Here is a 24792-nt window from a genome sequence, read left to right as displayed (position 1 = left end):
ATCAAGGATTACATTTTTTCCACGAATGATTCTTCCAAGGAAAATGTATATTTCTAGGAAAGTAGTTTGTCTGCTTAGGATTGAACAATGCGGTTGGCTATTGGCATGGCTACCGTGCTCAAATGGCCGGTCACCACTCAAGAGGTGAAACGGTTAGTAGGGCCACCAAGCGGCAAGCGTCTCTTAAGCCCGGTCCTTGCCCAAGCCAATTCCTGCTTTGGTGGATTGATCTCAGAGTAGACTGGGGCACCACGGCTCAGGTTCACCAACCCAAGGTGCTACCTCAGCTAAACCACTTTTGGTTTAGGCAGTTGATCTTGGCCTAGGTCAAGCTATTGAAGTACGACAGCACAGGTTGAACTTACATTGGAATCAAAGGAAATTTTTGCTGTAGGATTACTCGAACTCAGTATTACAGTTTTCCAATGAGTGTAGACATAAGATGGTCGCTATGAGCAGAATTCAAGATCGATCCTGTACCACTTGAATTCGAAAGGACCTTCTCGGTGGCAGGAAAAAAATCGGTTCAAGCAAAATTTATCCGAATGCCAGATGTTGAATATCTCACGCACAGATTCATTACAATAGTTAACTAACTCGCTGTTGTATGTCCAATAAATTGAATCAAGGATAGACTTTTTTTTTTATAAGCGAAAGTCGTCCAAGGAAAATGTACTTTTCTAGGAAAGTAGTTCATTTGCTAAGGTTTGATTAGAATAATCTGTGAGGTGGATGGAGACTATCTCGTATTCGAACGGGCAGACTACATAAACGGCGAGAGGATCTTCTGCCATCACTGGGAGGCCACGAGGATTACCAGTGCTTAACAATGCAGTTGGCTATCGTGCTTGAGTGGCTGGTCACCTACTGAATAGGTGAAACCATGGACAAGGTCAAACCACCAAGCGTTTCTCCAGCCTGGTCCTTGGCCAAGCTGATCCCAGCTTTGGTGGATCGATCTCCGGGTAGACTGAGCCATCATGGCCAAGGTTCACCAACCCAAGGTGCTACCTGAATATGCCAATTTTGGCATAGGCGGCCGATCTTGACCTAGGTCAAGCTATTGTTTTGCCACAGCCCGGGTCGAATGGAGGTTGGAAACAAAGGAAAAGTCTGCTTCTGGAATACCCTCGAGTTTAATCAAACTCAATATTACGATCTACCAATGAATGTAGGCAGAGGATGGTTAATGTGAACCGAGCTCAGGATCAATTCCCTAACACTTACCCGAATTCCAAAGGACCCTTTGGTTCTCAGCCCAGGAAAAAACCGGAGTCAAGCGAAACAACTACACATGTATTGAAAAAGTTTGAATTGGGAAGTCGGGAATCTAAATCCAGACGACGAGATGTCCTCCTCTTAAATTATCAAGACATACAGCAATTTTTTGAATACAATCAACAATGAAGATCTTCCTAAATCTCCCCCCTTTAATTTTCTTCAAAAACTTGGAAATGACACAAAAACCTGTAGCCGTAATACTTTACAAGTGAAGCCTATGATACCTAAAACTTGAAACTACACAGTATATGCTAAATATCAGATGTACCCTACACCGTTATTTTTTTTCATCATTAAGGGGGAGCTAAAAAAATTGCCATTTTTCTACGTTACTTTACATTCTATCCTACTATGACTGCACCTGCACGGCCAGAATCCCGAATTTCGGAGTTGGAAAGACAGGAGAAAGACGAGTTCATCTGAGACTGCGGTACTTATGTTACGCGGTGGGACCTTGAAGGTAGACAGTCTGTGGGCCTGACCATGTCACCCGACTGAGGATTGTGCGATTTTTCCTCATGCCGTATCCACTGTATGATCTCATGATACATCGGGAAGAACCGCATCTGAATGGCCGAGTAAGCGAAGTATGGGATCAAGGTCGTGATGACCACGAAAGGGATGACAACCCAGAAGATAGGAGTCGGGGCTAGAGCTTCGACGAAGACCTTGTAGGCAGTGGTTGAGGAAGTCGGGGAGATGGCCCCATAAGCCAACAGGAAGAGGTACCAGAGGACGATCGAGCCCCATATGAACAAGTGATGCATCATCGTTAAGTAGCTGATGGCCGTGGCTATCTGCAGGTTCACAATCCATACAATGCAAGTATACATTATGGGTCCGAGGATCCCTCGGTCTGCGACTAGACCATCTTGGTTGAAGGCCTGGGGCTCCAGCGCTGTCGTGCAGAGGAAGAATACACTTGCTGCACTAAAGAATCCGTTGAACATCCAACTGAGGATTCGGGACCAGCTGAAGAGGATGTTCTGAACTCCTTGTTGATATAACTTTGGGAACTGCCATAACAGTTAAACTTTTGAAGGTTACTCGCCGATGTCTATATTTAAGCTTTTCATACGAGGAGGAGGTAATACATTTATTATTTCTCTTAACTTTAAAATAAGATTGAAGATGATCAAAAGAAACAGACATACCTTGAGGCAGAACCTTGCAGATACATCCTGATCGAAAATTCCCAATGCAAGAACTGGAAGTGAGGTAAAGAAGACATTGTAGAGTGACAGGTACCAGTCATTGTAGGCGGGCTGTCCTGAAAACGAAGCATATGCCTCGTACAAAAAGAGGGAGAAGCCAAATACGATGTTCTTGTAGAAGAAGTAGCATATCTGAAAGCACAAAATATGAACAGAAAAATGAAATGAAGCCTCTGCTTATTGCACTAAAATCAAATTGATGATGAATAATATCTCAATTTAATATAGTTTCTGACCATTGATGAGATCCTCCGGTAACACCAATGCCCATGCACGAGGAGCAACCTCTCCAAGTACCGGAACTGAGCTATTGCTACATCGCTGGACATGACCGCCTGCAATTTCATACAAGAGCATAAATTATATATATTTACGTATATGTATAAATCACTCCTGTGCGCCCACATGAATATAAACCATCAATGTTAAGGAAACACAAAAAAGAAGTTTCTAAATACCTGCATTCCTTCAACACCGCTTATTCCGACCCCAATATCTGCTTCTTGAAGCATTCCTACATCATTGGCTCCATCACCTATTGCTAATGTCGTTCTCCCCGTCCCAGATTTGACTAGTCTAGTAACCTATATCATCAGTTTGAGTGGTTAAAGTAGAACAAAAGACGAAAGAAGTGGGAAATTCCCAGCATGCCCTCTCAAAGTATTCCTATATGTATATGTGTAAGAATGCATTTACGAACTTACCAATGCCTTCTGTTTTGGAGATGAACGACAGCATATGACAGATGAACACCCAACTGCAAGCTGCAGAAATCTGTCCTTTATATCATCTTCTAGAGCATAAGTGAGCGATTTCCCATCGATGATCAGAGCAAATGCCTCCGAGCTTCCACCAATGAGGGCCTTCCCTTTTGTTATCTGCTGATGAACACTTTCCTTGAAAGCCTATAACAATTGCCCAAAAATTCAATTCTAGAAAAAGTGAAAACGAAGAGGAATAGCAGAAACAGACACAATCCATTACATGCTGGGACCATTGTAAGATGAAACTTCAAATGCGACTCGTGTCAGAATATTTTACCTTTGTTATTGCAGACTTGTCTCCTGCCTTCTCCAGTGCTTTTATTTCTGGAGTCTCTAAAGTGATTATAATCTGCTTCATCCCTTGCCTAAGAAGGCTACAAGCAAACCTGCAGATTCAGAAGTTAATAAAAGTTTACAAGTTAGCTCAACTCAACTGGACAAGGTTGATGCGAAAATACGAACCCAATATTGATTGCAGTCTCCATCTTGTCTCCGGTCAAAACCCATATTTTGATTCCAGCTTGTGCAAGCTTGTCAATGCAATCGGAAACCTAAAAGAGAGAACAGATAGTTAATTTTCGCTGTGACGATCGGCTGGCTTGGTCACATAAAAAGAATTTTCATTTTGATTTAAGCAACCAACCCCATTCTGCAGTTTATCCTCAACAGCAGTGGCGCCAAGAAGAATCAGATCCTTCTCAATTTCCTCTGTCACCCCATCGACAAGTGTGTCGCGATCAGCAGATACCGAGTTCTTGGCCTCGTTCAGTTTCTTGCTGAAATTTCTGTATTCTTCCTCATCGAGTTCTCGACAAGCAAGTATGAGGGTCCTCAGACCTGCATCTGCATATCCATGCACATGTACCCGTGTATCCTCTTCAAACTCCCTACCGCTTTTAGCAAGCCTTTCAAACATTACACTGCAAGGAAGGTAATAAATGGTTCAGCAAGAAGTCAAAGAAACGATAGCAAGTAGTACAGTGTTGGGGGAACCTGTCGGCTCCTTTGCTAAATATAAGTAGCTTTCCTTCCTCGTCCCTCACTATCACAGACATCCTCTTTCTTGAACTGTTGAATTCTAGGACATCTAATAGCTGATAGACCCTGCAAAGAAAATTTTTTTACATCACCACGAGACAACTTTTCAGAAGTTGAGAGTTCGTTTTGAACAATAGCAACCTCTTGAATGACCGGTTTCTCTAAACAGCACATCTTGTAAAAAGATGTAGCAATAATGCAAATGATCAATAAAACAAAGAGGAAATAGACAGAATAAATAAATGAGAACTGGATTCTAATACCACTGTGATTGTGTCCCTTAAAGCTCAAGTTTAATAGTAGTCGAGTAAAGTTGACAAGATATTTACAGCAGTCTAAAATAGTTAAAGTAAATATTAAGAAGTCGTTGAAAGACTTGCCTTTCTACTTTCTGACCAGAGGCAGGATCTAGCTCATGCAATGAGATGCTCGTCTGGGTCCTCTTATAAAACTCGAACCCGAGCTTTCTTGCTGCAATCACGAAAGAAGCCTCGTCTGGTGACTCAGCTTCATATAAGATTTTCCCAGTTTCATCATCCACTTCGGGAATGGCTGTGTGACAAAGTGCCAGTAAACGGAAGAATTTCTGAATCACGTCCGAGTGTTCCTCTTTCACCCAATTGGCATTCTCGATCCTCTCATCATTAAAATTGTAGCCCTTAATGGGCGACGATTTAGTCTCATTTGAATGCTCAGTGTGATTGTATCCATAAGATTTCCTTCGCTCCAGAGTCCTCTCAACCTCTGTGACTGCACACCCATAGGCGGTCCCCCCGATAGAACACTTAACAAACTCCATAGAATTGCATGTTAAAGTTCCCGTCTTATCAGAAAGTATCGTATCAACCTGACCAAGTTCCTCATTCAAATTCGAGGTTCGAGCATGAGCAGGACGATCAGTTTCTTCATAGTACATGAGAATGTCTTGATTGATGAAGATGGTCTGAAGAACTTTTACAACCTCTATTGATACATATAATGAGATTGGGATGAAGTAATTAAAAAGCATCAGCCCAGTGAGGAAGTGATATACTGCTGCCATCGGAGCTCTTCCAGGATCAAAGAAAACTGTTGAACTGTCGGGCCTAAGATACCATCTCTTCATTTTGCCATTGTGGTAATCTTCTTTAGTCCAAATGCCAAAGAGAATGGATCCAATAAAAGACATTGAGAACAAGATCAGGAACAAGACGTAGATAATGAGGTCCATCTTCTTCTCAATCTTACTCCTCTTTGAGGGCGGGTCAGTTGAGTTCTGCATTACCTTCGTGTCATGACCAGTAAAGATAACCGCCCCAAATATGTAGTCTGTGTTTCGAAGTTTTGAGTCTCGAAGGAGGAGCTGCTGAGGTGAGAGCGGGTATTGATTATCTTGAAACTCCATGCTCCCAACAAAAGAATACAAGTTGGCATTCGGGTCTTCACATTTAACGAGTGCCTTGAAGTCTTGAAAGCTCGAATCAGTATGCAAACTCGATGTTGCCTCCAGTCCTTGTTTCACTTTTAAGTTGGTTTCACCATCGAGGTTCATGGTCTCCACATAGCAAATCGCATCGTCATAACTGGATGAGAGCAAGAGAAGGTCTGCAGGGAAGAATTCGTCCTTGTTTACCTTCACTATCTCTCCAACTTTCAAATTCTTCCACTCCGTACAGTCGAAAACCCCGCCACTTTTGTGAAATTTGACCTTTCTTCTGTTAACCTCAATATCCTGTCAAGTAACATTGCAGACAAAACTAAAGTTCCCAAAGCACTTCAGCAAGTAGAAATAACTACCTGCAGCAGTATATTAACTTCTACACGAACCAGGCATAAGTCTGACTCTGACATGAACAGCAGCAAATATAACTAACTGCAATGGTTGTAACACGTTCAGTAATCATCTCACAAAGCTACTGTGACTTCCGATATTTAAACAGCTAAAGCAACTTCTTTTATCAGCAGATTCCACTGAGCTCCATTGGTACCACTTGCTAACCTACCATTCAAGTGAGGCTTCTTAGTTCTTATACGAAGCAAATACTAGACGCAGAAGCCTACAAAAGCATATTCTTCTGTTTCTTAAACCAAAATAAAAACATGTTCCTTAAAATAAAATTGTAAACCAGTCTACCTACAATTGAATGTGAAATCCTTCCAAAACCGAGTTATCAAATTAGCTGTCAATCAATACCCTTCGCTTTCTTGGCAAACAAACACATGTATAGTACAGTCCAGACTTAATTACCTGCTGTTTCCGCCGCCAATCCTCAATGCCTTCTTTAACCATGGTCGCTCCGACGATAATGATGAGAGGGACGATTGCACTGACAGCAGTGTAAGGAGCTAGAGGAGTGAAGGCGAGAACACCAGTGACGAGAAAGTAGAAATTGGCCACCCTCCTGAACTGCTCAAACAGTGACTTCGGCAAGAAAGTAGCAACGGTGTACTTTGTCGTCCGAACGTAGTTAGTCCTATAGTTCCTAACGCCGGACTCGAAGCAATCGGGTTCGTTGCAATAGACGACCCGTGAGAACCCGGGTCCACCAATCTGCGAATGGTCCTCCTTGAAGGACGATCTCCCACACCTGAATGAGTAGATCTTGCTAAGACGCAGCTTTCTCCTTCTGCCCCCTGGCATTCTCGAATCTTGAGTTAGCTGCAGACAGCTGAGCAGACTCTTTTCCAAGAAAGAGACAGTCGACGAGAAAAAGATCAAATTCTTGTTCCTGCCCAGATGATTGTTCACTGAAAAAATGCAGCTGTGAGCGCAGTGGAGGAGAGCCTCATCACAGCAAAGACCCCACAGAGAAACAAGGATTCCAGTCAATTGAGCCTGTCAGTGGCTCTGGTCTCTGGGACAGAGACAAGACACCACCAACGCCCAAAGCAGGCCTCGAGCTAAGACCCCAACAAAAGCTCCAAATAATAATGAATGAATGATTACTGCGATGAAGAGAGGGAACTGGCTCGAAGTCTTCTTCTTAAGGCAGAACGAGAACAGAGTGGACAAGGAGGCAAGAGAAGCGACAGAGGGGCACGCAAGGGGCGGCCCAACAAGAACCCAACTGTGGGTTCTCCGAAAACTGATGTAGCGGGAAGAGGGTCTCTGTCTGCGATGTAATCTCCGTCGGCAAGAAATGTCACAGCAGGCCCAGAGAAGAAGAAGAAGAAGAAGAAGAAGAATAAGAACAAGAACAGAGGAGGAGGAGCTGAAGCTTAGAGGAAGGAACAGAACAGAGTACCGGGAAACAAGGGCCGAGACATATAAATAGCTACTACTCCAGCCCGCCCCGAGCGAGGGAGGAGAGGAAGAAGACGACGTGGGAGTCTGTGAACATTCGCCTCTTTAATTTGCATCTCTCTCTCTCTCTCCCCTCTGTTTCTCTGTTTCTCTGTTTCTCTCTCTAAAAAATGCCGCATTGAACGTAGACTTGGCTCTCCGGATCTGAACGTTTTGACTTCCGAATGTTTTCTTTATCTCCTCCTCGTTCTTGTTCTTTTTGGGTGTGTTGTGTTTTCATGAATTTTTCATCTTCTCGTGTTTTTAGCAAAAAAGCGAAAATTCTTTCAAAATTATTTTTATTCAAATGGAGGAATAGTAAATTGTGTTGGATTTCTCTCGTACCCCTACATTTTCCTTTTTTTTTAATCATTGTTTGATTCATAATTCTCTCTGGTAATAAAGAAGAATTGCAAATTATCATTTACAATCGGATGAAAAATACGAGTTAAACCGTGTAATTTGCCAAGGAATGTACTGTCCAAACTTATCGAAATATACTTGGAGGTGTCTCCTGGATTAAGGCTGGCTCGAAATAATCATTCCTACTTATTACAATAATAAAAGTCGGCTAAGTGGAGAAGGGGAGGTTATTATTCTTATTCTTCTTATAAATGGCAAATTCCTTCTTTGGTATGAAAAAGGAAAAATATGACAGCTTTTTTTTTTGCCAGGAAAAATATGACATGTTGAAATTTCATAAATAGATTTCCTCAATGGACTGAGGAGGGACGCGGAATCTAGAAGGCTAGTTTTTGTTTTTTTCTCTTTTATTTTGGGAGATATAAAAGGAAAGTTGTAATGATTAACATTGGACATAGTTAGCCAAGGATATAAAAAAAAATCAATTGCCACTGTTGAACTAATTTTTGACAATACAAATAGATTTGCATATTTATCATTATTGCCACTAATTTGAGGGGAAAAATAAACATGTTAGGATGAAAGTTCCTTGTATACTCAAATAAAAAAAGAGAATAAAATTGTGCTCTACAATATATAAATTGATCTAATTTTCTATATTAATTTTAATGTTAAAAAATTAAAAAAATAGAAAATATAATGGACGAAAAAGTTAAGACAATATTAATTTTCTTCATAATTACTCTAATTATTTATATGTATTAACTAACAACAAAGAAAAATATTAAATTGATAAATTCATATTAATTAATTGCTCAAATAAAAGTGATGTAATTGTACCTCATCCTGAAGCAGAAAACGTTACCCAGTAAATGTTTCAACATTAAGCTAGAGTTCATTCATATCTCTATCTCGAGCACGTAAGTCGGAGAGATATTTCTGATTACGAATCGAGGTACCAATTGATCATCACATGGGATTGTTTAAGCAACTCACTACATGTTACAATTTGACGTGAAATGAGAAAGGTCATGTTGACAATGAGCAATTTGTCTTTTTTGTATCATATGACGATGATTTAAATATGGAATTGGTGAAATAGGAAATGAAAATATAAAAAGATTCGGGGGACAAATGGAAAGGAGGGAGAGGGACAAAGGAGATAATAATAAAGTAAGAAGAGGAATGCGAAATCGGGGCAGCGGGAGTTGCTATTCTTGGGACAGGTCAGTCATTTTATCCCTAAAACAAACACAACACAACCCACTCTTGTCTTCGTTCTCCCGCCCTTGATTTTTCCTCGATTTCATCACATGTCTCTTTTAATTTGTAATATACGTATATATGATTATTATGTATGAGATTTTGAAATTATCATTACCATTTGATTTGGTGTAAAACGTTAATATGTTAGATACAATGTAGTTGTAAAACGTTAATATAGATACGATGTAATCTATATTTACTATTTGATACTACTCATCACGCATGGATTGAATTATTAGTTTTGAAAGTCATTCGCATGAAATTAGTTAAATGGAGAACAAACCTGTGCTCGACAGATTGAACTATACTATATAAGATTTTGAGATGATCATTATCACTTAATTTAAAAAGTTAACTAGTTAGATACTGTTGGGTTTATGCATCTATTTATAAGAACACGTGGCATGTGTAGACAAAGTGTGAAAATGAAATATCACGCGAGAGCAAATGTTCAGATGGTAAAAAAAGTAATGTCCTACACTAGCCATTGAGAAGAAAATCCACGAGTATGTATAAGGCTTGGATATACTGTCATCTAACGACTTAAACATTTGGATTGGGAATGATCTCCAACCCTTATAAGCCGAGCATAAATTTAACATTATTAAATCGTCACTTTGCTTGAAGTTTATTTTTTATGGTTGAATTAATTGGGAGCTTTTTCTATATATATTCCATAATGAGCATTAAAATTTCAGGACATTAGGTGAACTTAATTTTCTTCTAGAACTAGTGAAGATATTTACGAGGAAGCTGCTCCTTGAGACCGTCTAATGCTTCCTTCTTTGCGTATAGAGACTTTCGCCTCCCTTCTTATTTGGTATGCCCATTCAGACAGAAAAGAAAATAATTAATCAGAATTCTACGACGGAAGAGAATGGTATAACGCCTAATTTATAACGCGTAAATTTAGCTACAATAAGCATTGCACCAAAATTCTCGCTCATGAATATATTGATCGAAGATGACTTAAAGTTGATAGAATATATCTTTTGCTCTACAAATTTTTTGATTTATTGTATGAGATTAATTTCTTGGTATTATTCGGAAATACATATTAATTTTGTTTCAATTGTTAAATTTCTTATACGTTCTACTAATTTGATATCAACATTTCCAACCCATCCTTTCGTTCACACAAGAATTTCAGCCCATATTTATTTTCCAAAAGTATATAGAAAAACTTAATTATATATTATCTTAGTATCGATTCCATGCGAGAAATTCTCCTTTTGGCAAATGCATAGAACAAAAGCTGAACCTGACGAAGAAAGAGACCTGCGGCAAATTTGTCCAACGCCGATAGCCGAATTGCCGTCTCTGTCATTATGTAAAAAGAAACACACACACACACATTTTTCCTTTTATTTATTTTGCCGGGCAGGTATATTATAGGGGCGGCTTGGTTGGAGAACTTAATACAAGTAATCATTTAATGATTTCCATATCATTCTGTTCTATTTTATATACATTCCAAAAATAGATTAATCGAATTTTCAGTAGAAAAGATCTATTGCATGGTTGCGGTTGATATCAACTATTACAGTTGTCTCTTTGTCTATTCTTGCTGAATTGATAAGCGTTCTTGTTATGGTGAACTCTTAAGTGAATAGAAAAGTATATATGGCATACCGTGGACATGAGAAGAAAAGGGGGGCTGGAGCCAAAAAATGATTTTTCTATGCTTTTGTTTCATACTTTTCTATGCCAAAAAATGAAAATAAATGGATCATATATTTTTGAAAAAATCTTACGGTCATCGGTGGCAACAGCTAAAATAGACTAATAGTTGGCTTTTTGTTACAATTGCAAAGTTTGCATTTTATATGGGATTTTTATCCCAAATGACCCATGATTTACGTGTTTTGTCAAATCTATTCCATACTTTTTTTTGCCAGCTATATCTCATAGTTTACATTTTGCTTCAAATCTATCCCGCCGTTATATTTCCGTCAACTTCTAACGATTTTGTTATAGTAACCCCTTTTATCCGGGATAGATTTGAGAAAAAATTAAAATCATGGGATAATTTTGAAGAAATAATTAAAATCACATGACAGATTTGGGACAAAATTGAAACCATGGAATATATTTGGAACCTACTAACGTTTCATTAACGGACAACGAAAACGGCATGATAGATTTCGAGTAAAATGTAAACCATGAGATATATTTGACAAAAAAACATATGATAGATTTGACAAAAGTGTAAACCATGGGCCATTTGGCTTAAAAATCCCTTTTATATGTGATATCTCTTATATTATGATACAAAATTTATCCTCGTATTTATATTTTCTCATGTTATATGACGAATTAGAGTTACTAAATGATTTCTCCTATGACTGTCTCCCTCATTCTTTTTCTTGTTTTCGATGAATGCTTTCATTTGGAGTAGAGGTGATTGGTTCCGAGTACCATGTATTTTTCACGATATTCGGACTCTACCCTATAAGGTACAGGTTTTAAGATTTTGGAACCAGACCCTACCATGTTGAATTCTAGAACCGGAACCTACTCGGAACCTGTATTATACCACAAGTTCCAGTACCCTGTTAGAACCTGTAAATTTTTTTGTCTTGCTAAATAAAACCGAAAATGTTACATACAAAATCAGTAATCACGCCAAATAGAATATCAATAAAGATTTAGATTAATCTACAACAACAAAAAAATAATATGTCTCATCAATCCATCGATAAAATTAAACATCCATAATATGATCTCACACAACAAAGTACCTATGTTCTAATTCATTATAGGAGACAGTAACTTTACTCTTTACTCTCTTTTTTATTATAAATAATCGGATCCGGGTACTCTATAGGCAGGAATCGGAACCGGAACCAATTTTCACCAGTTCCTAATTTTAATATATGGAACCTACCCTATTTTCAATATGAGCTACCCGAACCCTACCATAACGGGTAGATTTCGACCATTTCCAGCTATATCCGGTACTCGTGCACACCCCTAATTTGGAGCGTGTTTTGTTTGGGGATTTAATTAGAAAAAGAAAATTACTAGAATTTGTCAAAATTGCTAAATCTACATAAAACTAATAAAAAGTTAATATAGCTCGATTGCCTCCTTCAGTCCCTGTGTAAACTATTTTAGCAAAAACTAAAAAAAAAAAATACACTTTTAATCCTTAACCTATAATGTTTTCCCATTTTTGTCTTAAATGTTTTTTTGCCATCCTCATTCTCAACCTTTCTCTTTCCTCGTTCTCCCGCCGATTCCCTACTCCCCAGGAGGCCTCCGAATTTCCCTTTTAGCGAGGTAGTGACCGACATGGAACCCCCACCATTGCAATTCCCCCCTCTCTCTCTTCGAAGTCCTAGGGATGGATGATCATTGCCTCACCAAGGGAGGTTTCCCAAATTTTGAAGAAAGAGAGAGAGTGCAGTCCCCGCGGTGGGGGCTGCCCCATTGGCTACTGCCTCATTAGAAGGGATTGCCGAAGGTATTGAAAGCCTTCGACGACCTCCCCTTGGAGGGCAGTAACCAGATAGGAGCCCCTGCTGCCAATTTGCCTCTAGGAACTCTTAATTTCTTTTTTATTTTTATTTTTTTGCTTTAAAAAACTTTTAGAATTATAATTATTGTAAAGAATTAGGTTTTTAGACGGAAAATGGGTTTTTTATTTGGAAATTATCCTTATGAGATTTCCAATGATTAATTAAATGTACATAATACATGTTTAAGTTAGAATTTTGCTTTAAATTTTGAGAAAAGTTTAACTTTTTACAACTACATTAAATTAATTTTGGAATTTTATGAGAGCAATTGACCCTTCCAAGATTAGCATGCCTATTTCAATATTTACCGCACCGCTCTGCTCTACTTTGGTTACGCTTTATTCGTCCCTTAGGTCATAACTCATTTCTTGTTCGGTCTCTATCAAATACAAAAAGTTCACAATGGCTAGGCTAACCTCGACTCTAAAACTCCCAGCTGCCAGTACAACTGCTGGACTTCATTTAGACTAGTAGAGCCGTGACTTTCTTAGCAGTTGTTTCCCCCTCAAGTAGTAGCTTTACCATCAATTTTGGGGGAAACAACTGTTGTGAAATCCACGTCTATCCTAATAGTCTTAATAAAGTTCAACTAAATTTGCCAGTAGTTAGGAGTTTTTGAGGCTTGGTTATGATACTGGGATGATCGATATGGAAGGGGTTCGAGACTTCAAACTCTAAGAATATAAATATCATCACCTTAAAGAGAGAAAGTTGGGGTAAAAATACAGATGTCACCACTTTAAGATTTTGTAGTCGCATCACCACCTTGGGAGGCTAATTCAAGGATATAGAGGAGAAATACAGAACGTAATAAGTGCAAAAAGCAAACTGCAAATCAACCAATATTTCTCTTTTAATGAGAATGAATCCAGCTAATAGACTCAAGACCGTAATATTTTAGAAAATTAGCAATCTTCTTAAATCTATAAAATTTCTTATTTAATAGGAAATTTCCTAACAATAAGATTCTCAAAGTAGAATAGGAATTAATTAGATATTCCCAAATCTAATGAAAATAATCTAATATTGAAAGCACAATAAAGGAAACAAAAACATCCCTGAACTTTTCAGTATCATAGCCTAGTACTTGTGAGTTTGTGGGATTTGATGGAGACCAAACAAGTGCTAGTTCAGGTCAAAGCTCAAAAATGAGCTATGATGGGTTCGACCAAGGAGACGAATAAAGAGTAATCAAAGTAAAATCTAAGTGAATGCAGTACGCAATGAAGAAGGGATGTTGATGTTGGAGGGGTCTATTACTCTCATGAAATTTCAAAAAATTAATTAAATGTACATATAAAAAGTTAAAGTTCGAAAGCTTTCCCTAAAATCTGAAGGAAAATTTTAACTTAAACATTTAATATATACATTTAAGTAATTTTTTTGTCACGAGGATAATTACCTTATGAATATATAACCCTCTTTGTGTGTTGGGTCACTTACTCTATATTAATTATGTTATTTATTTGTTTCATTTAATTTCTTATTTTTAACTTTTTTCAACTTTTCTATTTTTTTTATTTTTTCCTGAATTTTTCCTACTTTATTTATTTATTATTTTTGTTTGAACTTTTCTAAAACTGTCTATCTTTCTGCTATCTTTCTGCTATTTTTTTCTTTTTTTATAACTCATTTTCTAATGTTTTAATTTTTGTTGTTATATATGATCCAAATTTTTTTGAAATTTCATAAAATTTTGTGATATATATAAATTTTATTATTTTTCTGAATCTTCTAAACATTTACTATTCTCGAATTTTCAATGTCATGTCAACATTTCATTTGCCACATTAGCAATGACTGATGCTAATTTAGAAATGAAATAAAAGTTTATGTATTTTTGTGAGAAAAAATAGTTCGTGCTAGATAAGCAGACAACTTTCATGATTTTTGACGCAATTAATCATATTTTAATCAGTTTAACCATATTGTATTTTTTATTTTAAAAATGAAAAATTGAAGAAAAATAAATCTGCGGCTCCCTCACTGTGTGGCGAAGGGGGGCAAACTCACTAGCCTCCACCCCCACATAGTGAGGGAGCCGCTGATACAGTAAGCAAGTTGCCGATACTTTTTTTTTTTTCCAATTGTATATTTTTAAAAGAAAAAATTTCAACAAAATAATAATGTTAGCAAATGGACACATGTGGCACCAAGTAATTTGCCATCCCAACGATAACTTTGACGGTATGGGTCATAATTTAAACGGAGAAAGTGTCGCGTCTTTTAATGAAAATTTAGAAGCGTCGGGGAAATTCACTTTATATATATATATATACACACACACAGTTTAGATAATACGTGGCAGACTTCTATTGGCTCACGGTAACAAGGGACCGGGAGGACAAGCCATGGAGGCGAAACGTACCAGCCGACGGTAAAGGACAAAAAAATATTATATATGATAAAAACATGTTTGGCTTGTCAATTTCATGCAAAATATCATTCCCTGCTTATGTGGGGGGCATCAAGCCCGCTGCCTTATCCTTTATATAAATAACTAAATAAATAAATTTATAAAGCTCTACAATTGATAACCGTATGTTAATTAATTGGACTTTAAAATGTTCCCGCGATTTAAACAATAGCCTAAATAAATTATTATTATATCTTATAACGGGAAAATTGAATATGTTCTGATTATTCTGTTTGGATCTTCAAAATTTCGTATACGACACCCCATATATAATTCTAGTGCAGAAAAAAAATAAATGGAAGAACAAATAAATGGGAAAAATATTCACAAAATAAAAAATTAGAGGAAAAGATATATTTGTCTCCCCCCAACCATTTAAGACGCAATTCAATTGCTGCGTGTCCGTCATGGACCAGTTTTTGGATTGGATCAGTCGATAATCACATTAACTTCATATGAGCACATATCTCAGTTAGGTTGCGTTGAATTAAGGAGTTCATATCCCGATCCGACTTTACTGGATTAGTAGGAGCTTAATTGGACTTTCGAAAATCAGAATTCACACCGAAAAAGGAGTCCATACCCATGCAGACAAACGAATTGCACATGGGACAATATGCGACCACTTGCTAGATAGGAAGAAGTTCCTTAGGACTCGGGCTTGCTACACAAACTAACATCTCTTGACATTCGAGAAAGAAGGTAGAAGATGAACGGGAGGCTATTACCAGGGATGGACCCAGGGTTGGAACTTGGGGGCCGAGATTATTGAGGGAGCAATCTATAAGATAGTTTTCTAGAGTTAGGGGGATAAATATAAGAAATTTCATTAAAATTTGAAGGATTATACGTAAATTTCTTTAAATCGTGAAAATTCTAAGAAGGGCGACTGTCACTCCCAGCCCTCTTTAGTCCATCCATGACTATTACTTTAGTAGATTGGGGCACTTTGGAATTAGATAAATTCGAAACATATTCAATAAATGAAGGTTTTAAATTTTAATGGGGCCACAAGGTGCTGGAATTTTTATTTTTAATTATTTTAGTGTAAAAATAATCATTTCAATAAAATCTTTTAAACAAAAATAAAATGAATGGGCTGTGCAGAAAAAGCTTTGTAACATTTTTTTTTTCTTGCTAAGTAAAAGCTTTGTAACATTAGGAATGAAATTAATCCACGTAAAAAGGTTGGTGACCAACTAAAACTCATTGATACGTTGAGTCGTCATATATATATATATATATATATATATACACAATGAAAGAGGGTCGAAATATATTCAATACGTTGAGTCGATCAAACTAATACATTATGTATATCATAGTATGGAACTATACGAGTTGATCAGTCATAAGACTGATACATATGCACATATATAAACACAAAAACATATGTATATATAAGATTGATACTTATGAACATAAAAATATATGTATATATATATATATACATCTACATACGATGTTATTCTCGCATCTGTGTATTTTTATAATCTTCGAGAACTTGATCAATATTGTCTATCGCACGTAATGGAGTTAAGCCATCACATCGCTACTGTCGTCCTTAGTATAGTTTTTGACTGAACAAAAGGATGTCTAATTCCTTGTTAGCCGTCACATTTCATAAATTATAAATTATAGTCCATGTTAATCCCTCATATGCGTGAGCAGATCAAAATATATAATTAAATATTTGTGGATATATATATATATATATATATATATATAAATATATTAATTCCTAGTTGTGGAACAGGTTTTCTAATAAACCCAATAAAGTAATTAAGGTTTCATTGAATTACGTAAGATATCATTAATTATATAATTTTTTTCGATTATAAGAGCAAATCATCGATTTATTACAATAAAATAAAAATTATAATAGCTAATAAAAGGACACAAATAATCTCATCATAAAAATAGAACTTGTAATTCTTTAATTGATATGCATGAGCGTCCGCCACTTGATTATATCCTCTATGATTTTTAAAGTGTTTAGGTTTTGGATTGAGCGTAACATGTGTATGTTTTGTCCCTACCACGACAAGCTGAGTTTGGTAAGTATTATTGCGGCCTATGCGTAATTAAAATTGAAATGCTTCTTTTAATGGAATGGAATTAAACTAAAGGAGAGTAGGTTAGTAATGACGACTGTTGGATAAGCAGGCACAAACAAAAGGGGAAATAAACGCTCCATTAAAGGTCCAAATCATAAAAATCTTTAAAGTATTCTTTTACATACATGCACTGATGTCACATTTAATATAAAATATAATTCATCATTTCACTCTCAGTGTGATTATTCGTTACATAAATCTGTAAACATAAACTGATATATTATCAGGTGTTTCTGCTTTGGACATCTATCAAGTGATATATATCGGTTGCATAAGAGTATGCCCTTCGCTCTTGGGATTGGTCATGGGACCAAAGGATGGATTAGTTGGCCGGTTTAGATCAAGATGGTACAATTTCTAAGCAATGTTAAAAACCCAACAAAGAGCGCTGCTAGATAGGACCTCAAAGTCTTGGAGGAAAGCTGGTGAATCCGTCAAGCCCTACACAAAACATTAAATCTGAATCTTAGGTAGAAGGTCTATATAGGAATCTTGTCGTACCAAAATATGTTTTCCTATGTTTGTTTTATTGGAAATCGATATATATATATTATTAAGACGCCACCGATAAGAGTCTTATCGACTTATCAATTCTCTCAGCTTTCTCACTCTAAACTCCATAATTACAGAGAAAATAAAACCCGAGAGAATTCTCGAAAGATCGCACCCAACACTCGCTGTCCCTCGCAACGTTGTGCTTTTGAGAACAAGACTCACTTTCTATGTATAGATACAAGATTATTCATATGTCAAAGATATCCTAAATCCTTTTAAAATAATCTTCCATTTGAGATATAGATATTTTATCTTTAAGATATCCTAAAAATATCCATAATATCATAGGAATATTTCATTCTTCAAATTTTCAAAAGATTTAATAAAATCTCCATAAAATAGGAGATATATCGCTATTTCCTCTTTTCGACAGATCTTATCGCCGCCTACCGAGTCTTCGATACTTCGGGTCTTTCGAGCTTAGTGCGAGACATCTCTAATAGCTTGTTTGAATATTGGACAAAATATAATATCCTTCCAAGTATGAACACAAAACCCTTCGATATGAAATGACCAACTCGCTGTTAATTATCAAGTTCATGAACTATAGAATATGGATAGCTGATCGTCTAAGTCGAAGGACCAAATTCAATAAATAAATGCAAGTTGTTGGACGTAATAGTAACCGCACTCCTTATTCCCCCCCAAAAAAATTAAAAATAAAAAACCGCGCTCCTCATCTTATTTTTACCTCTTAAGGTCTCTATCGTGTCTCCCAAGAATGAACAGCTAAGAACACTGATGAATTTATCTGGCTCGTCGCTCTTTCCAAAGGAAAAAGGATCTCCTTTATGAACAAAGGATAGCATTCCATACCGAATCCAATATACCACCACCAAATCACAATTTGACCGCGTTATCTTTCTTATTAGGATAAATTACACTGATGGTTTAAAAAGTTTTAATAAAGTATCAGATTGGTTCAAAATGTTTTTTTGCTATTTGATGGTACAAAATGTTTTAAAATTGTAACATGATAGTACAAATCGTCATCTCGCTATTGACGCCGTCAAGCCAACGCTGATGGTGCAAAATCGATTTTTGTGGGACGTTACATGATGGTGAAAAATGTTTTAAAATTATAACTTAATAATACAAAATGTTTTATGTAAGTTACATAATGGTGCAAAATTTACAGTCTTGTAAAGAACGGCTTGACGGCGTCGATGGCGAGATGACAGTTTGTACTATCATGTTACAACTTTGAAACATTTTATACTATCAAGTAGCAAAAAAAACTTTTTGGACCAACCCGATACATTATTAAAATTTTTTGAACCATCAAGGTAATTAACCATCATTATTATTATTATTATTAATTCGATTTTACAGCGTCGGGTACGTAGCCTCATCGTAAATTAAGAATGTGTCGGGGGCGAACGACCGTGACATGCCACGTCGAACTTCTTCCCATTCCGTTTCCTTTCTTCCGTGCCGAACGTCGGGGTGAGAGTACGAATATCAAAACCCAACTGCCAAAAGGCCTGATCTGGGTCCAATATCGTCAAAGCCCATTTGGCCCAAAACGAAAAGCTGTGCCCGTGCGAGTCCACCCAGTGAGTCGACTCGGTTCACTGTCCTGGGTTGTTGTCTGTCTCCAATGGCTGGCGCTGATCTGGTCCCATCTTTTTCAAGAGAATCTGCTGCAGCTCCCCCTGATCTATCCACGGCCACCGGAGCTTCACTTGTTCCTTTCAGCTCCAAGATCCTCATAAAGCTCAGTTCTTGAATTGAGGGTCAGAGCTGGGAAGATCCCCCGCATCTCCTGATGCCCTCCTAGAAGCGCGAAGCAGCAAGAATCCATGTACAGCTCGACAGTTCTGTCTCTCAGGGCCAAAGGATCTGCTTCTTTCCCCTTCACCGACCATTCTCACTCCCCATTGGCTGATAGAGTAGATAGGTGCGGTGTACATTTCTCTTTGTCGTCCTCGTCGTCGTGTTGCTATAGCTGTTGTTGTTGTGCTTGTGCTTGCTGTGGACATGGCCGTGCTGCTGCCCACGGGGTGCCCGTAAGCGCTACCTTTTTGTATGGGCTGAGGCAGTCGTCTTTGCTCCAGCGGTCAGCTTCCAGAAGGCTGATTTTGGGCGGTGGCGGAGATCGGCAGTATTACCAGGTCCCGGGGTATGGAGTTGGGCGGGATCATTATGAGTCATCCTGCGTTTTTAAGGAGAGGGGCGGTGAGGGAGGAGGCAGAGGGAGGAGGAGGAAAGTTATTCAGTGTATGGTCTCGGAAGAGAACAGTGAGATTCGGCGGTTAAGCCAGTTCGAGGAAGCTGAGGCTGTGCTTAGTTTGTTGATTGAGGAAGTGGATGTGGGGTCATTTGGTGGCGGAGAGAGGAAGGGGGCTTCCACCTCCAAGAGGGTGGAAATGGAGAAGAAGAAGATTTATGGGAGTGAATGTTCAAAGGGCAGGAAGAGGAATGTGAGGTCGGATTTAGCCGAGAGAGATTCGAAGCACAGGCTTGAATCGGTAGCAATTGAGTCTAGGGAGGAGTGTCATTCGTGTAAAATGAAGAGGGAAAGGGAGTCGAGACAGGAGGGTGGTAAGATGAGGAAAGACGCATCTGATTGCTCTTCTTATTACTCTGTTTCATCTTCGGGTGATTTCGAGAGCGGTTCAGAAGAGATTAGAGATGCTAAGTTTCAGCAAAACTCGTCAGCTTCGAATGATGAAGACTCTTCAGCGAAAGAAAGGAGTCGGATGCGGAAGGAACCATCGGAAGAATTAAAGAGGAATGAGGAGGTTGGGGAGAAAGATGCAGTTTTGCAACGCAAAGGGTCCACTTTGAGGAGTAATGCTGAGTGGGATTCGAGAAAGAAGTCAGAGAAAAAGCTTGATGAAGTTTCAATGGAAGAGACACAATCAACAAAGGAATCATCGCTGGTGCCACCTAGCATATTGAGGACCCATGGAGAAGATGATTATCAAAAAGCGTCCACTTCTCGCCGGCAATTCACTGGTGTAGATGAGAAGTTGGATGTGTCAGTTAATTTAGACTCAAGAGGCAGAAGAAGCATTTATAGTCGAACAGAAAATGATGCTGTCGCTCTATCAGAGTTGAGAAAGAAAACAGAAAAATCTGCTGACGTTTGTAAAGTCTGTGGCAGTGACGTGACGTTGTCTTCCCAATCTCGTGAACAGCTTGGTATGAGGGAAGAGAATGTGGCTGTCTCCACTGATTCTGTTGGGCAGGCTAGAGATGATTCCCTAAAAGCAGTGAGGAGGTCTCCCCAACAACTTTCTGCAGGGGTGAGAGTCCAAGAAATTGATTCTGAGGCAGCATCCAAGCTGCAGAGGGAGTCTGACACCAGGGTCAGTAATAGGCAAGAAAGCAAGAGCCTTACCTCGGGTTCAGCTCAGAAGAGAGAGCAGCAAAAGAAAGTCCAGAAAGATGAGCAGATTATTAAACAAAGTGACATGAGGAGATCTCAACAGCACACTGAGTTGTCAGAATGTCACCAAAATATTGAAAGAACATATATTTCAAATAGACAGCGCCGGGAAGAAAACACAAATTTGGTTTCAAGCTCAGTATCTAATCATAGAGAACAATATTCCCAGACCACACAAGAGGAAGCATATTGTAGCAAACGTTCAAGAGATGAATCTACAGATCTCACCAGCAAATCATCGCACCGTGTGAATGAGGGGGAGACTGCTTTGAGCTCCCAAAGAACTTCTGAACAGAAAATGGCTGATAGGAGAAGCAATATTACAGTTGTTGTGAATGTAGGTGATGGTGTGAGTAAAAGTCGTGGGGGAAGTAGTGAAAGAGTCATGCAAACTGAATCTCAAAATGAGGGTACAAGGCTCACTAAAGTATTTAGTTCTCCAGTGAATGTTCCTAGAATGAATCGTCAAGCAGAGCCTCAAATTGGTGATGACAAAGATAGCTCAACATTGATATCGACCACTCAGCCTCCTCAGGGTCGTGTCCCTGCTTATATTAGGCAGACCGGTAGGGTGGAAGCTTCAGAAAGCAAATTTACAGGACTGTGGACCCCTGAACTGAAGCCTGAGGTTGAAAGTGAACATAGAGGAGATGGTGCATATGGGACACCCCTTAACCTGGTGGCTCCTGAGGATGCTCTTGAATCGGCACAGCGTTTTGATCAGTTGTCTAATCAGGTAGTTGGAGAGTTCATAGAAAAGGCTCGGCATGAAGTTTTGAGTTCAGAACTCCAATTAAAGACATCTGAGACAGAGTTGACAGATAGAAGACAAGATCAAACACAAACGAGTTCCAGTCGATTTGGTTCTGAAGTTAAAATTAAGGGTGGTCACTCAAGGAGCTCGTTGAGGGGTTCTGGAACAAAGGGGCCTTCTGATGAAATATGGCTTGAGACTAAGATCTCTGCCCAAGAACCTCCAAAGGCAGAGGCAGAACCACCTGAGAACATTGTGGGAAGTGGACAAGCTATTGTGAAGAGGACAGGCCGGTCTCTGTGGAATATAATCGCTGATATAGTTCGTTTGCGATGGGGCTCACATGCTGAGACTCCACATTCAACTTCTCGAAGAGGAAAAAAGAGTTCGTCAAATGAATCTGCAAGTAGTGAGGCATGGTTTTCTGGTCGTGAGCAGGGAAGCACACCAGCTGAAGCAATAACACCATTGCATAGGATCCAATCGACGAGTGCTTCTGTTAAGAGTCAAGCAGAGTCTTCATCAAGTGACAAGAACAGACTTTTCGAGGAGCAGGTTTCATCTCCTCTTACTTCGGGAACTAGTTCAGCATCACAGGTCACCTCTTCTACTAACATACAGGAAGATTATGGTACCCATGAATATATGAAACAGTTGGAAAGTAGTGGTACTCCTTTCTCAATTGAACTAGTTGAGCCGTCAGCTTCTGCGGTGGAAGTAGAAGCTACAGTTGGTGCAGGTGGAGCTGATTTATCCCTGGGCGGTTCAATGGAGAAGATGGAGCCACCAGCTGCGAAGTTGACAATGGTGTCGGGAATGGAAGGAAAAAGTGGAGCGCTGAAGCAGAGAGAATTCCAGAGAGCCAGGCAGGTCCCAAAAGATAGGTTTGATGAATGGGAAGAGGCCTATAAACTCGAAAGCGAGCAGTGTAGGATTGATGAGATGTTTATGAGGGAAGCACTGATAGAAGCAAAGAAAGCCGCTGATAACTGGGAAGTTCCTGTAGGCGCTGTACTGGTGCAGCATGGGAAGATAATTGCTCGTGGATACAATTTGTAAGATTCTTTGACTTGTACTTTTGTTTAAATACGCTCTGTACTGATTATGGTTTCTTATTGATAAGGCTGTATGGTGTGTTTCATTTCAGGGTGGAAGAATTGCGGGATTCCACTGCCCATGCTGAAATGATATGCATAAGAGAGGCCTCTAATGTACTTCGGTCATGGAGGCTTGCGGTAATGTCTTTGATGACTATATATAACATTTACCTGTGATATTGACTTGAAAAACCTGGAAATATACTTGAATATATACCTTAGAGAAATTGTGGATGAGTTACTTAATGCTGAGATATTGGATGGTGAGAAGTACCTTCTCTTTTTTCCTTTTTTAAATTCAGATGAAGAGCTATTAAATATGATTTAGCAGGAGCCTAATAATTCATCTTATCACTGCAGGATTCAACACTCTACGTGACTCTTGAACCATGTCCCATGTGCGCTGGAGCTATTCTTCAAGCACGGGTGGACACTCTTGTATGGGGAGCTCCTAATAAGCTTCTTGGAGCTGATGGCAGTTGGATTAGGTATGTGATCAGTTTTGTAATATATTTCTACCAGTAATAAGTTCTCATCATATTTGTTGCATGTGAATGATAGTCCTTTGAAACCTGTTCTTGTTAGTATAGTGTAGATTAGACGGATGGAAAATTAACGGAAGTTTTCTGTCAAATTGATTTAATAATCAGTCAGAAAGGAGGAACAATATGAATGGCATAATGTAAAGTGTGTTTTAAGAAGAAGTTACTCCTCTGTGGGGACGATTCGGGAATTAGTAATCAGGAGAGTACTTGGAGTTGGATGAATACAGGCAGACTCTCTTTTGTCCTTGGATGTGTGGGATCGCCTTTGCTCAGATGCACCCAAGAAAAGAGAATATGTGGACTTTCGGGGTAAATCTGTGAGAAATTTATCAAACCATGAGATTGAACAAATATTTACATAATGATTTGCTTGGAAATTCGGGAAACTAGAACGATTTTTCTTCCCCTTAGCGTTTGATGTGTTCTTAATGTTTTCAAGCCAGCTCATTTTAGTGTAGACGAGTGGATCTTTCGTTTTGGCTCAAGGAAGATCATAGGCCATATTGTTGCTATCACAATCACTGTCATACGTGTTGAGAAACTTTTTCCGAGGCAAAGGTCCGATGATTATTGATGTTCTCTGTCAACTGCAGGCTTTTCCCTATTGGGGAAGGATCTAGCGGTTCAGAAACCGCGGAGAAGCCAGCTCCTCCCGCACATCCGTTCCACCCGAACATGACAATAAGGCGAGGGGTACTGGCCTCAGAGTGCGCAGACACGATGCAGCAGTTCTTTCAGCTGAGAAGGAAGAAGAAAGAGAAGAAACCGGAAGAACCAGAAACCCCTCCGTCCTGCCTTCCCGTAGCTCCCCACCCTTCGAAGCTTCTCCACAAGATGCACGACATATTCCACATAACCTTCTGCTTGTAAAGTGGTAATCTGGGCTGTGGACCAAATAAGTACATACCACCTGCCGGAAAATAACAGGGGCGTCTCAGATTCTATAATCCCATCGTCGATTTTTCCTAATTGTTCAACAGTTGTGAAGAATCCTGTTGATGAGTTGTAAGTTTTGAAACGATCAGCCTGTAATCCTGAGTTGTGTAAGGGCTCTGTATGTATGTTTTGGTAACCCTGGCAGCCTATTGCCATACAATTTCTCCTTTCTGAGGTTGTTTTGTTCCTCTCTAATTAACGATCTCGATTCTGTATATGGAATTCCTGAGAATTACATCGACTTATATGATAAGGGTCCATTCTCCTAT

General features: G+C 38.7%; 2 protein-coding genes across 3 annotated transcripts; one reads left to right on the top strand and one right to left on the bottom strand.

Moving 5' to 3' along the window:
- Positions 1 to 1327: 1327 nt before the first annotated feature.
- LOC116210904 (putative phospholipid-transporting ATPase 9) lies at positions 1328 to 7734 on the bottom strand. Of its 2 annotated transcripts, XM_031545036.1 has the most exons (12): positions 7522 to 7734; positions 6525 to 7389; positions 4678 to 6008; positions 4253 to 4363; positions 3903 to 4179; positions 3722 to 3810; positions 3537 to 3645; positions 3200 to 3400; positions 2954 to 3079; positions 2732 to 2830; positions 2436 to 2627; positions 1328 to 2297 (listed from the first exon to the last, which is right to left on the bottom strand). In XM_031545036.1, exons 2-12 carry the CDS (start codon positions 6915 to 6917, stop codon positions 1716 to 1718), a joined length of 3510 nt encoding a protein of 1169 aa, XP_031400896.1. In that variant the 5' UTR covers positions 6918 to 7389; positions 7522 to 7734; the 3' UTR covers positions 1328 to 1715. The 2 variants fall into 2 exon arrangements, with proteins under 2 accessions (XP_031400896.1, XP_031400895.1); XM_031545035.1 differs by having other exon boundaries at positions 6525 to 7734.
- Positions 7735 to 19406: 11672 nt separating this feature from the next.
- LOC116210354 (tRNA(adenine(34)) deaminase, chloroplastic) lies at positions 19407 to 24768 on the top strand. Its single transcript, XM_031544220.1, has 4 exons — positions 19407 to 23000; positions 23093 to 23180; positions 23403 to 23530; positions 24181 to 24768. The coding sequence occupies exons 1-4, from the start codon at positions 19600 to 19602 to the stop codon at positions 24455 to 24457; spliced, it is 3894 nt and encodes a 1297-aa protein (XP_031400080.1). The 5' UTR covers positions 19407 to 19599; the 3' UTR covers positions 24458 to 24768.
- Positions 24769 to 24792: the final 24 nt, after the last annotated feature.

The sequence above is a fragment of the Punica granatum genome, chromosome 6 (assembly GCF_007655135.1).
Source record: "Punica granatum isolate Tunisia-2019 chromosome 6, ASM765513v2, whole genome shotgun sequence".
Lineage (NCBI taxonomy): Eukaryota > Viridiplantae > Streptophyta > Magnoliopsida > Myrtales > Lythraceae > Punica > Punica granatum.
The sequence above is the reverse complement of the archived record's forward strand: the minus strand, read 5'-3'. Positions and strand labels throughout refer to the sequence as shown.

Coding starts and splice junctions, on each gene's coding strand:
- LOC116210904 (XM_031545035.1), bottom strand. CDS start 6,917: ATGCCAGGGGGCAGAAGGAGAAAGCTGCGTCTTAGCAAGATCTACTCA. Junction 3,401..3,536: donor ACAAGTCTGCAATAACAAAG/GTAAAATATTCT, acceptor CAATTGTTATAG/GCTTTCAAGGAAAGTGTTCA. Junction 2,298..2,435: donor CTGCAAGGTTCTGCCTCAAG/GTATGTCTGTTT, acceptor CTGTTATGGCAG/TTCCCAAAGTTATATCAACA.
- LOC116210354 (XM_031544220.1), top strand. CDS start 19,600: ATGTACAGCTCGACAGTTCTGTCTCTCAGGGCCAAAGGATCTGCTTCT. Junction 23,001..23,092: donor ATTGCTCGTGGATACAATTT/GTAAGATTCTTT, acceptor GTTTCATTTCAG/GGTGGAAGAATTGCGGGATT. Junction 23,181..23,402: donor TTCGGTCATGGAGGCTTGCG/GTAATGTCTTTG, acceptor TTATCACTGCAG/GATTCAACACTCTACGTGAC.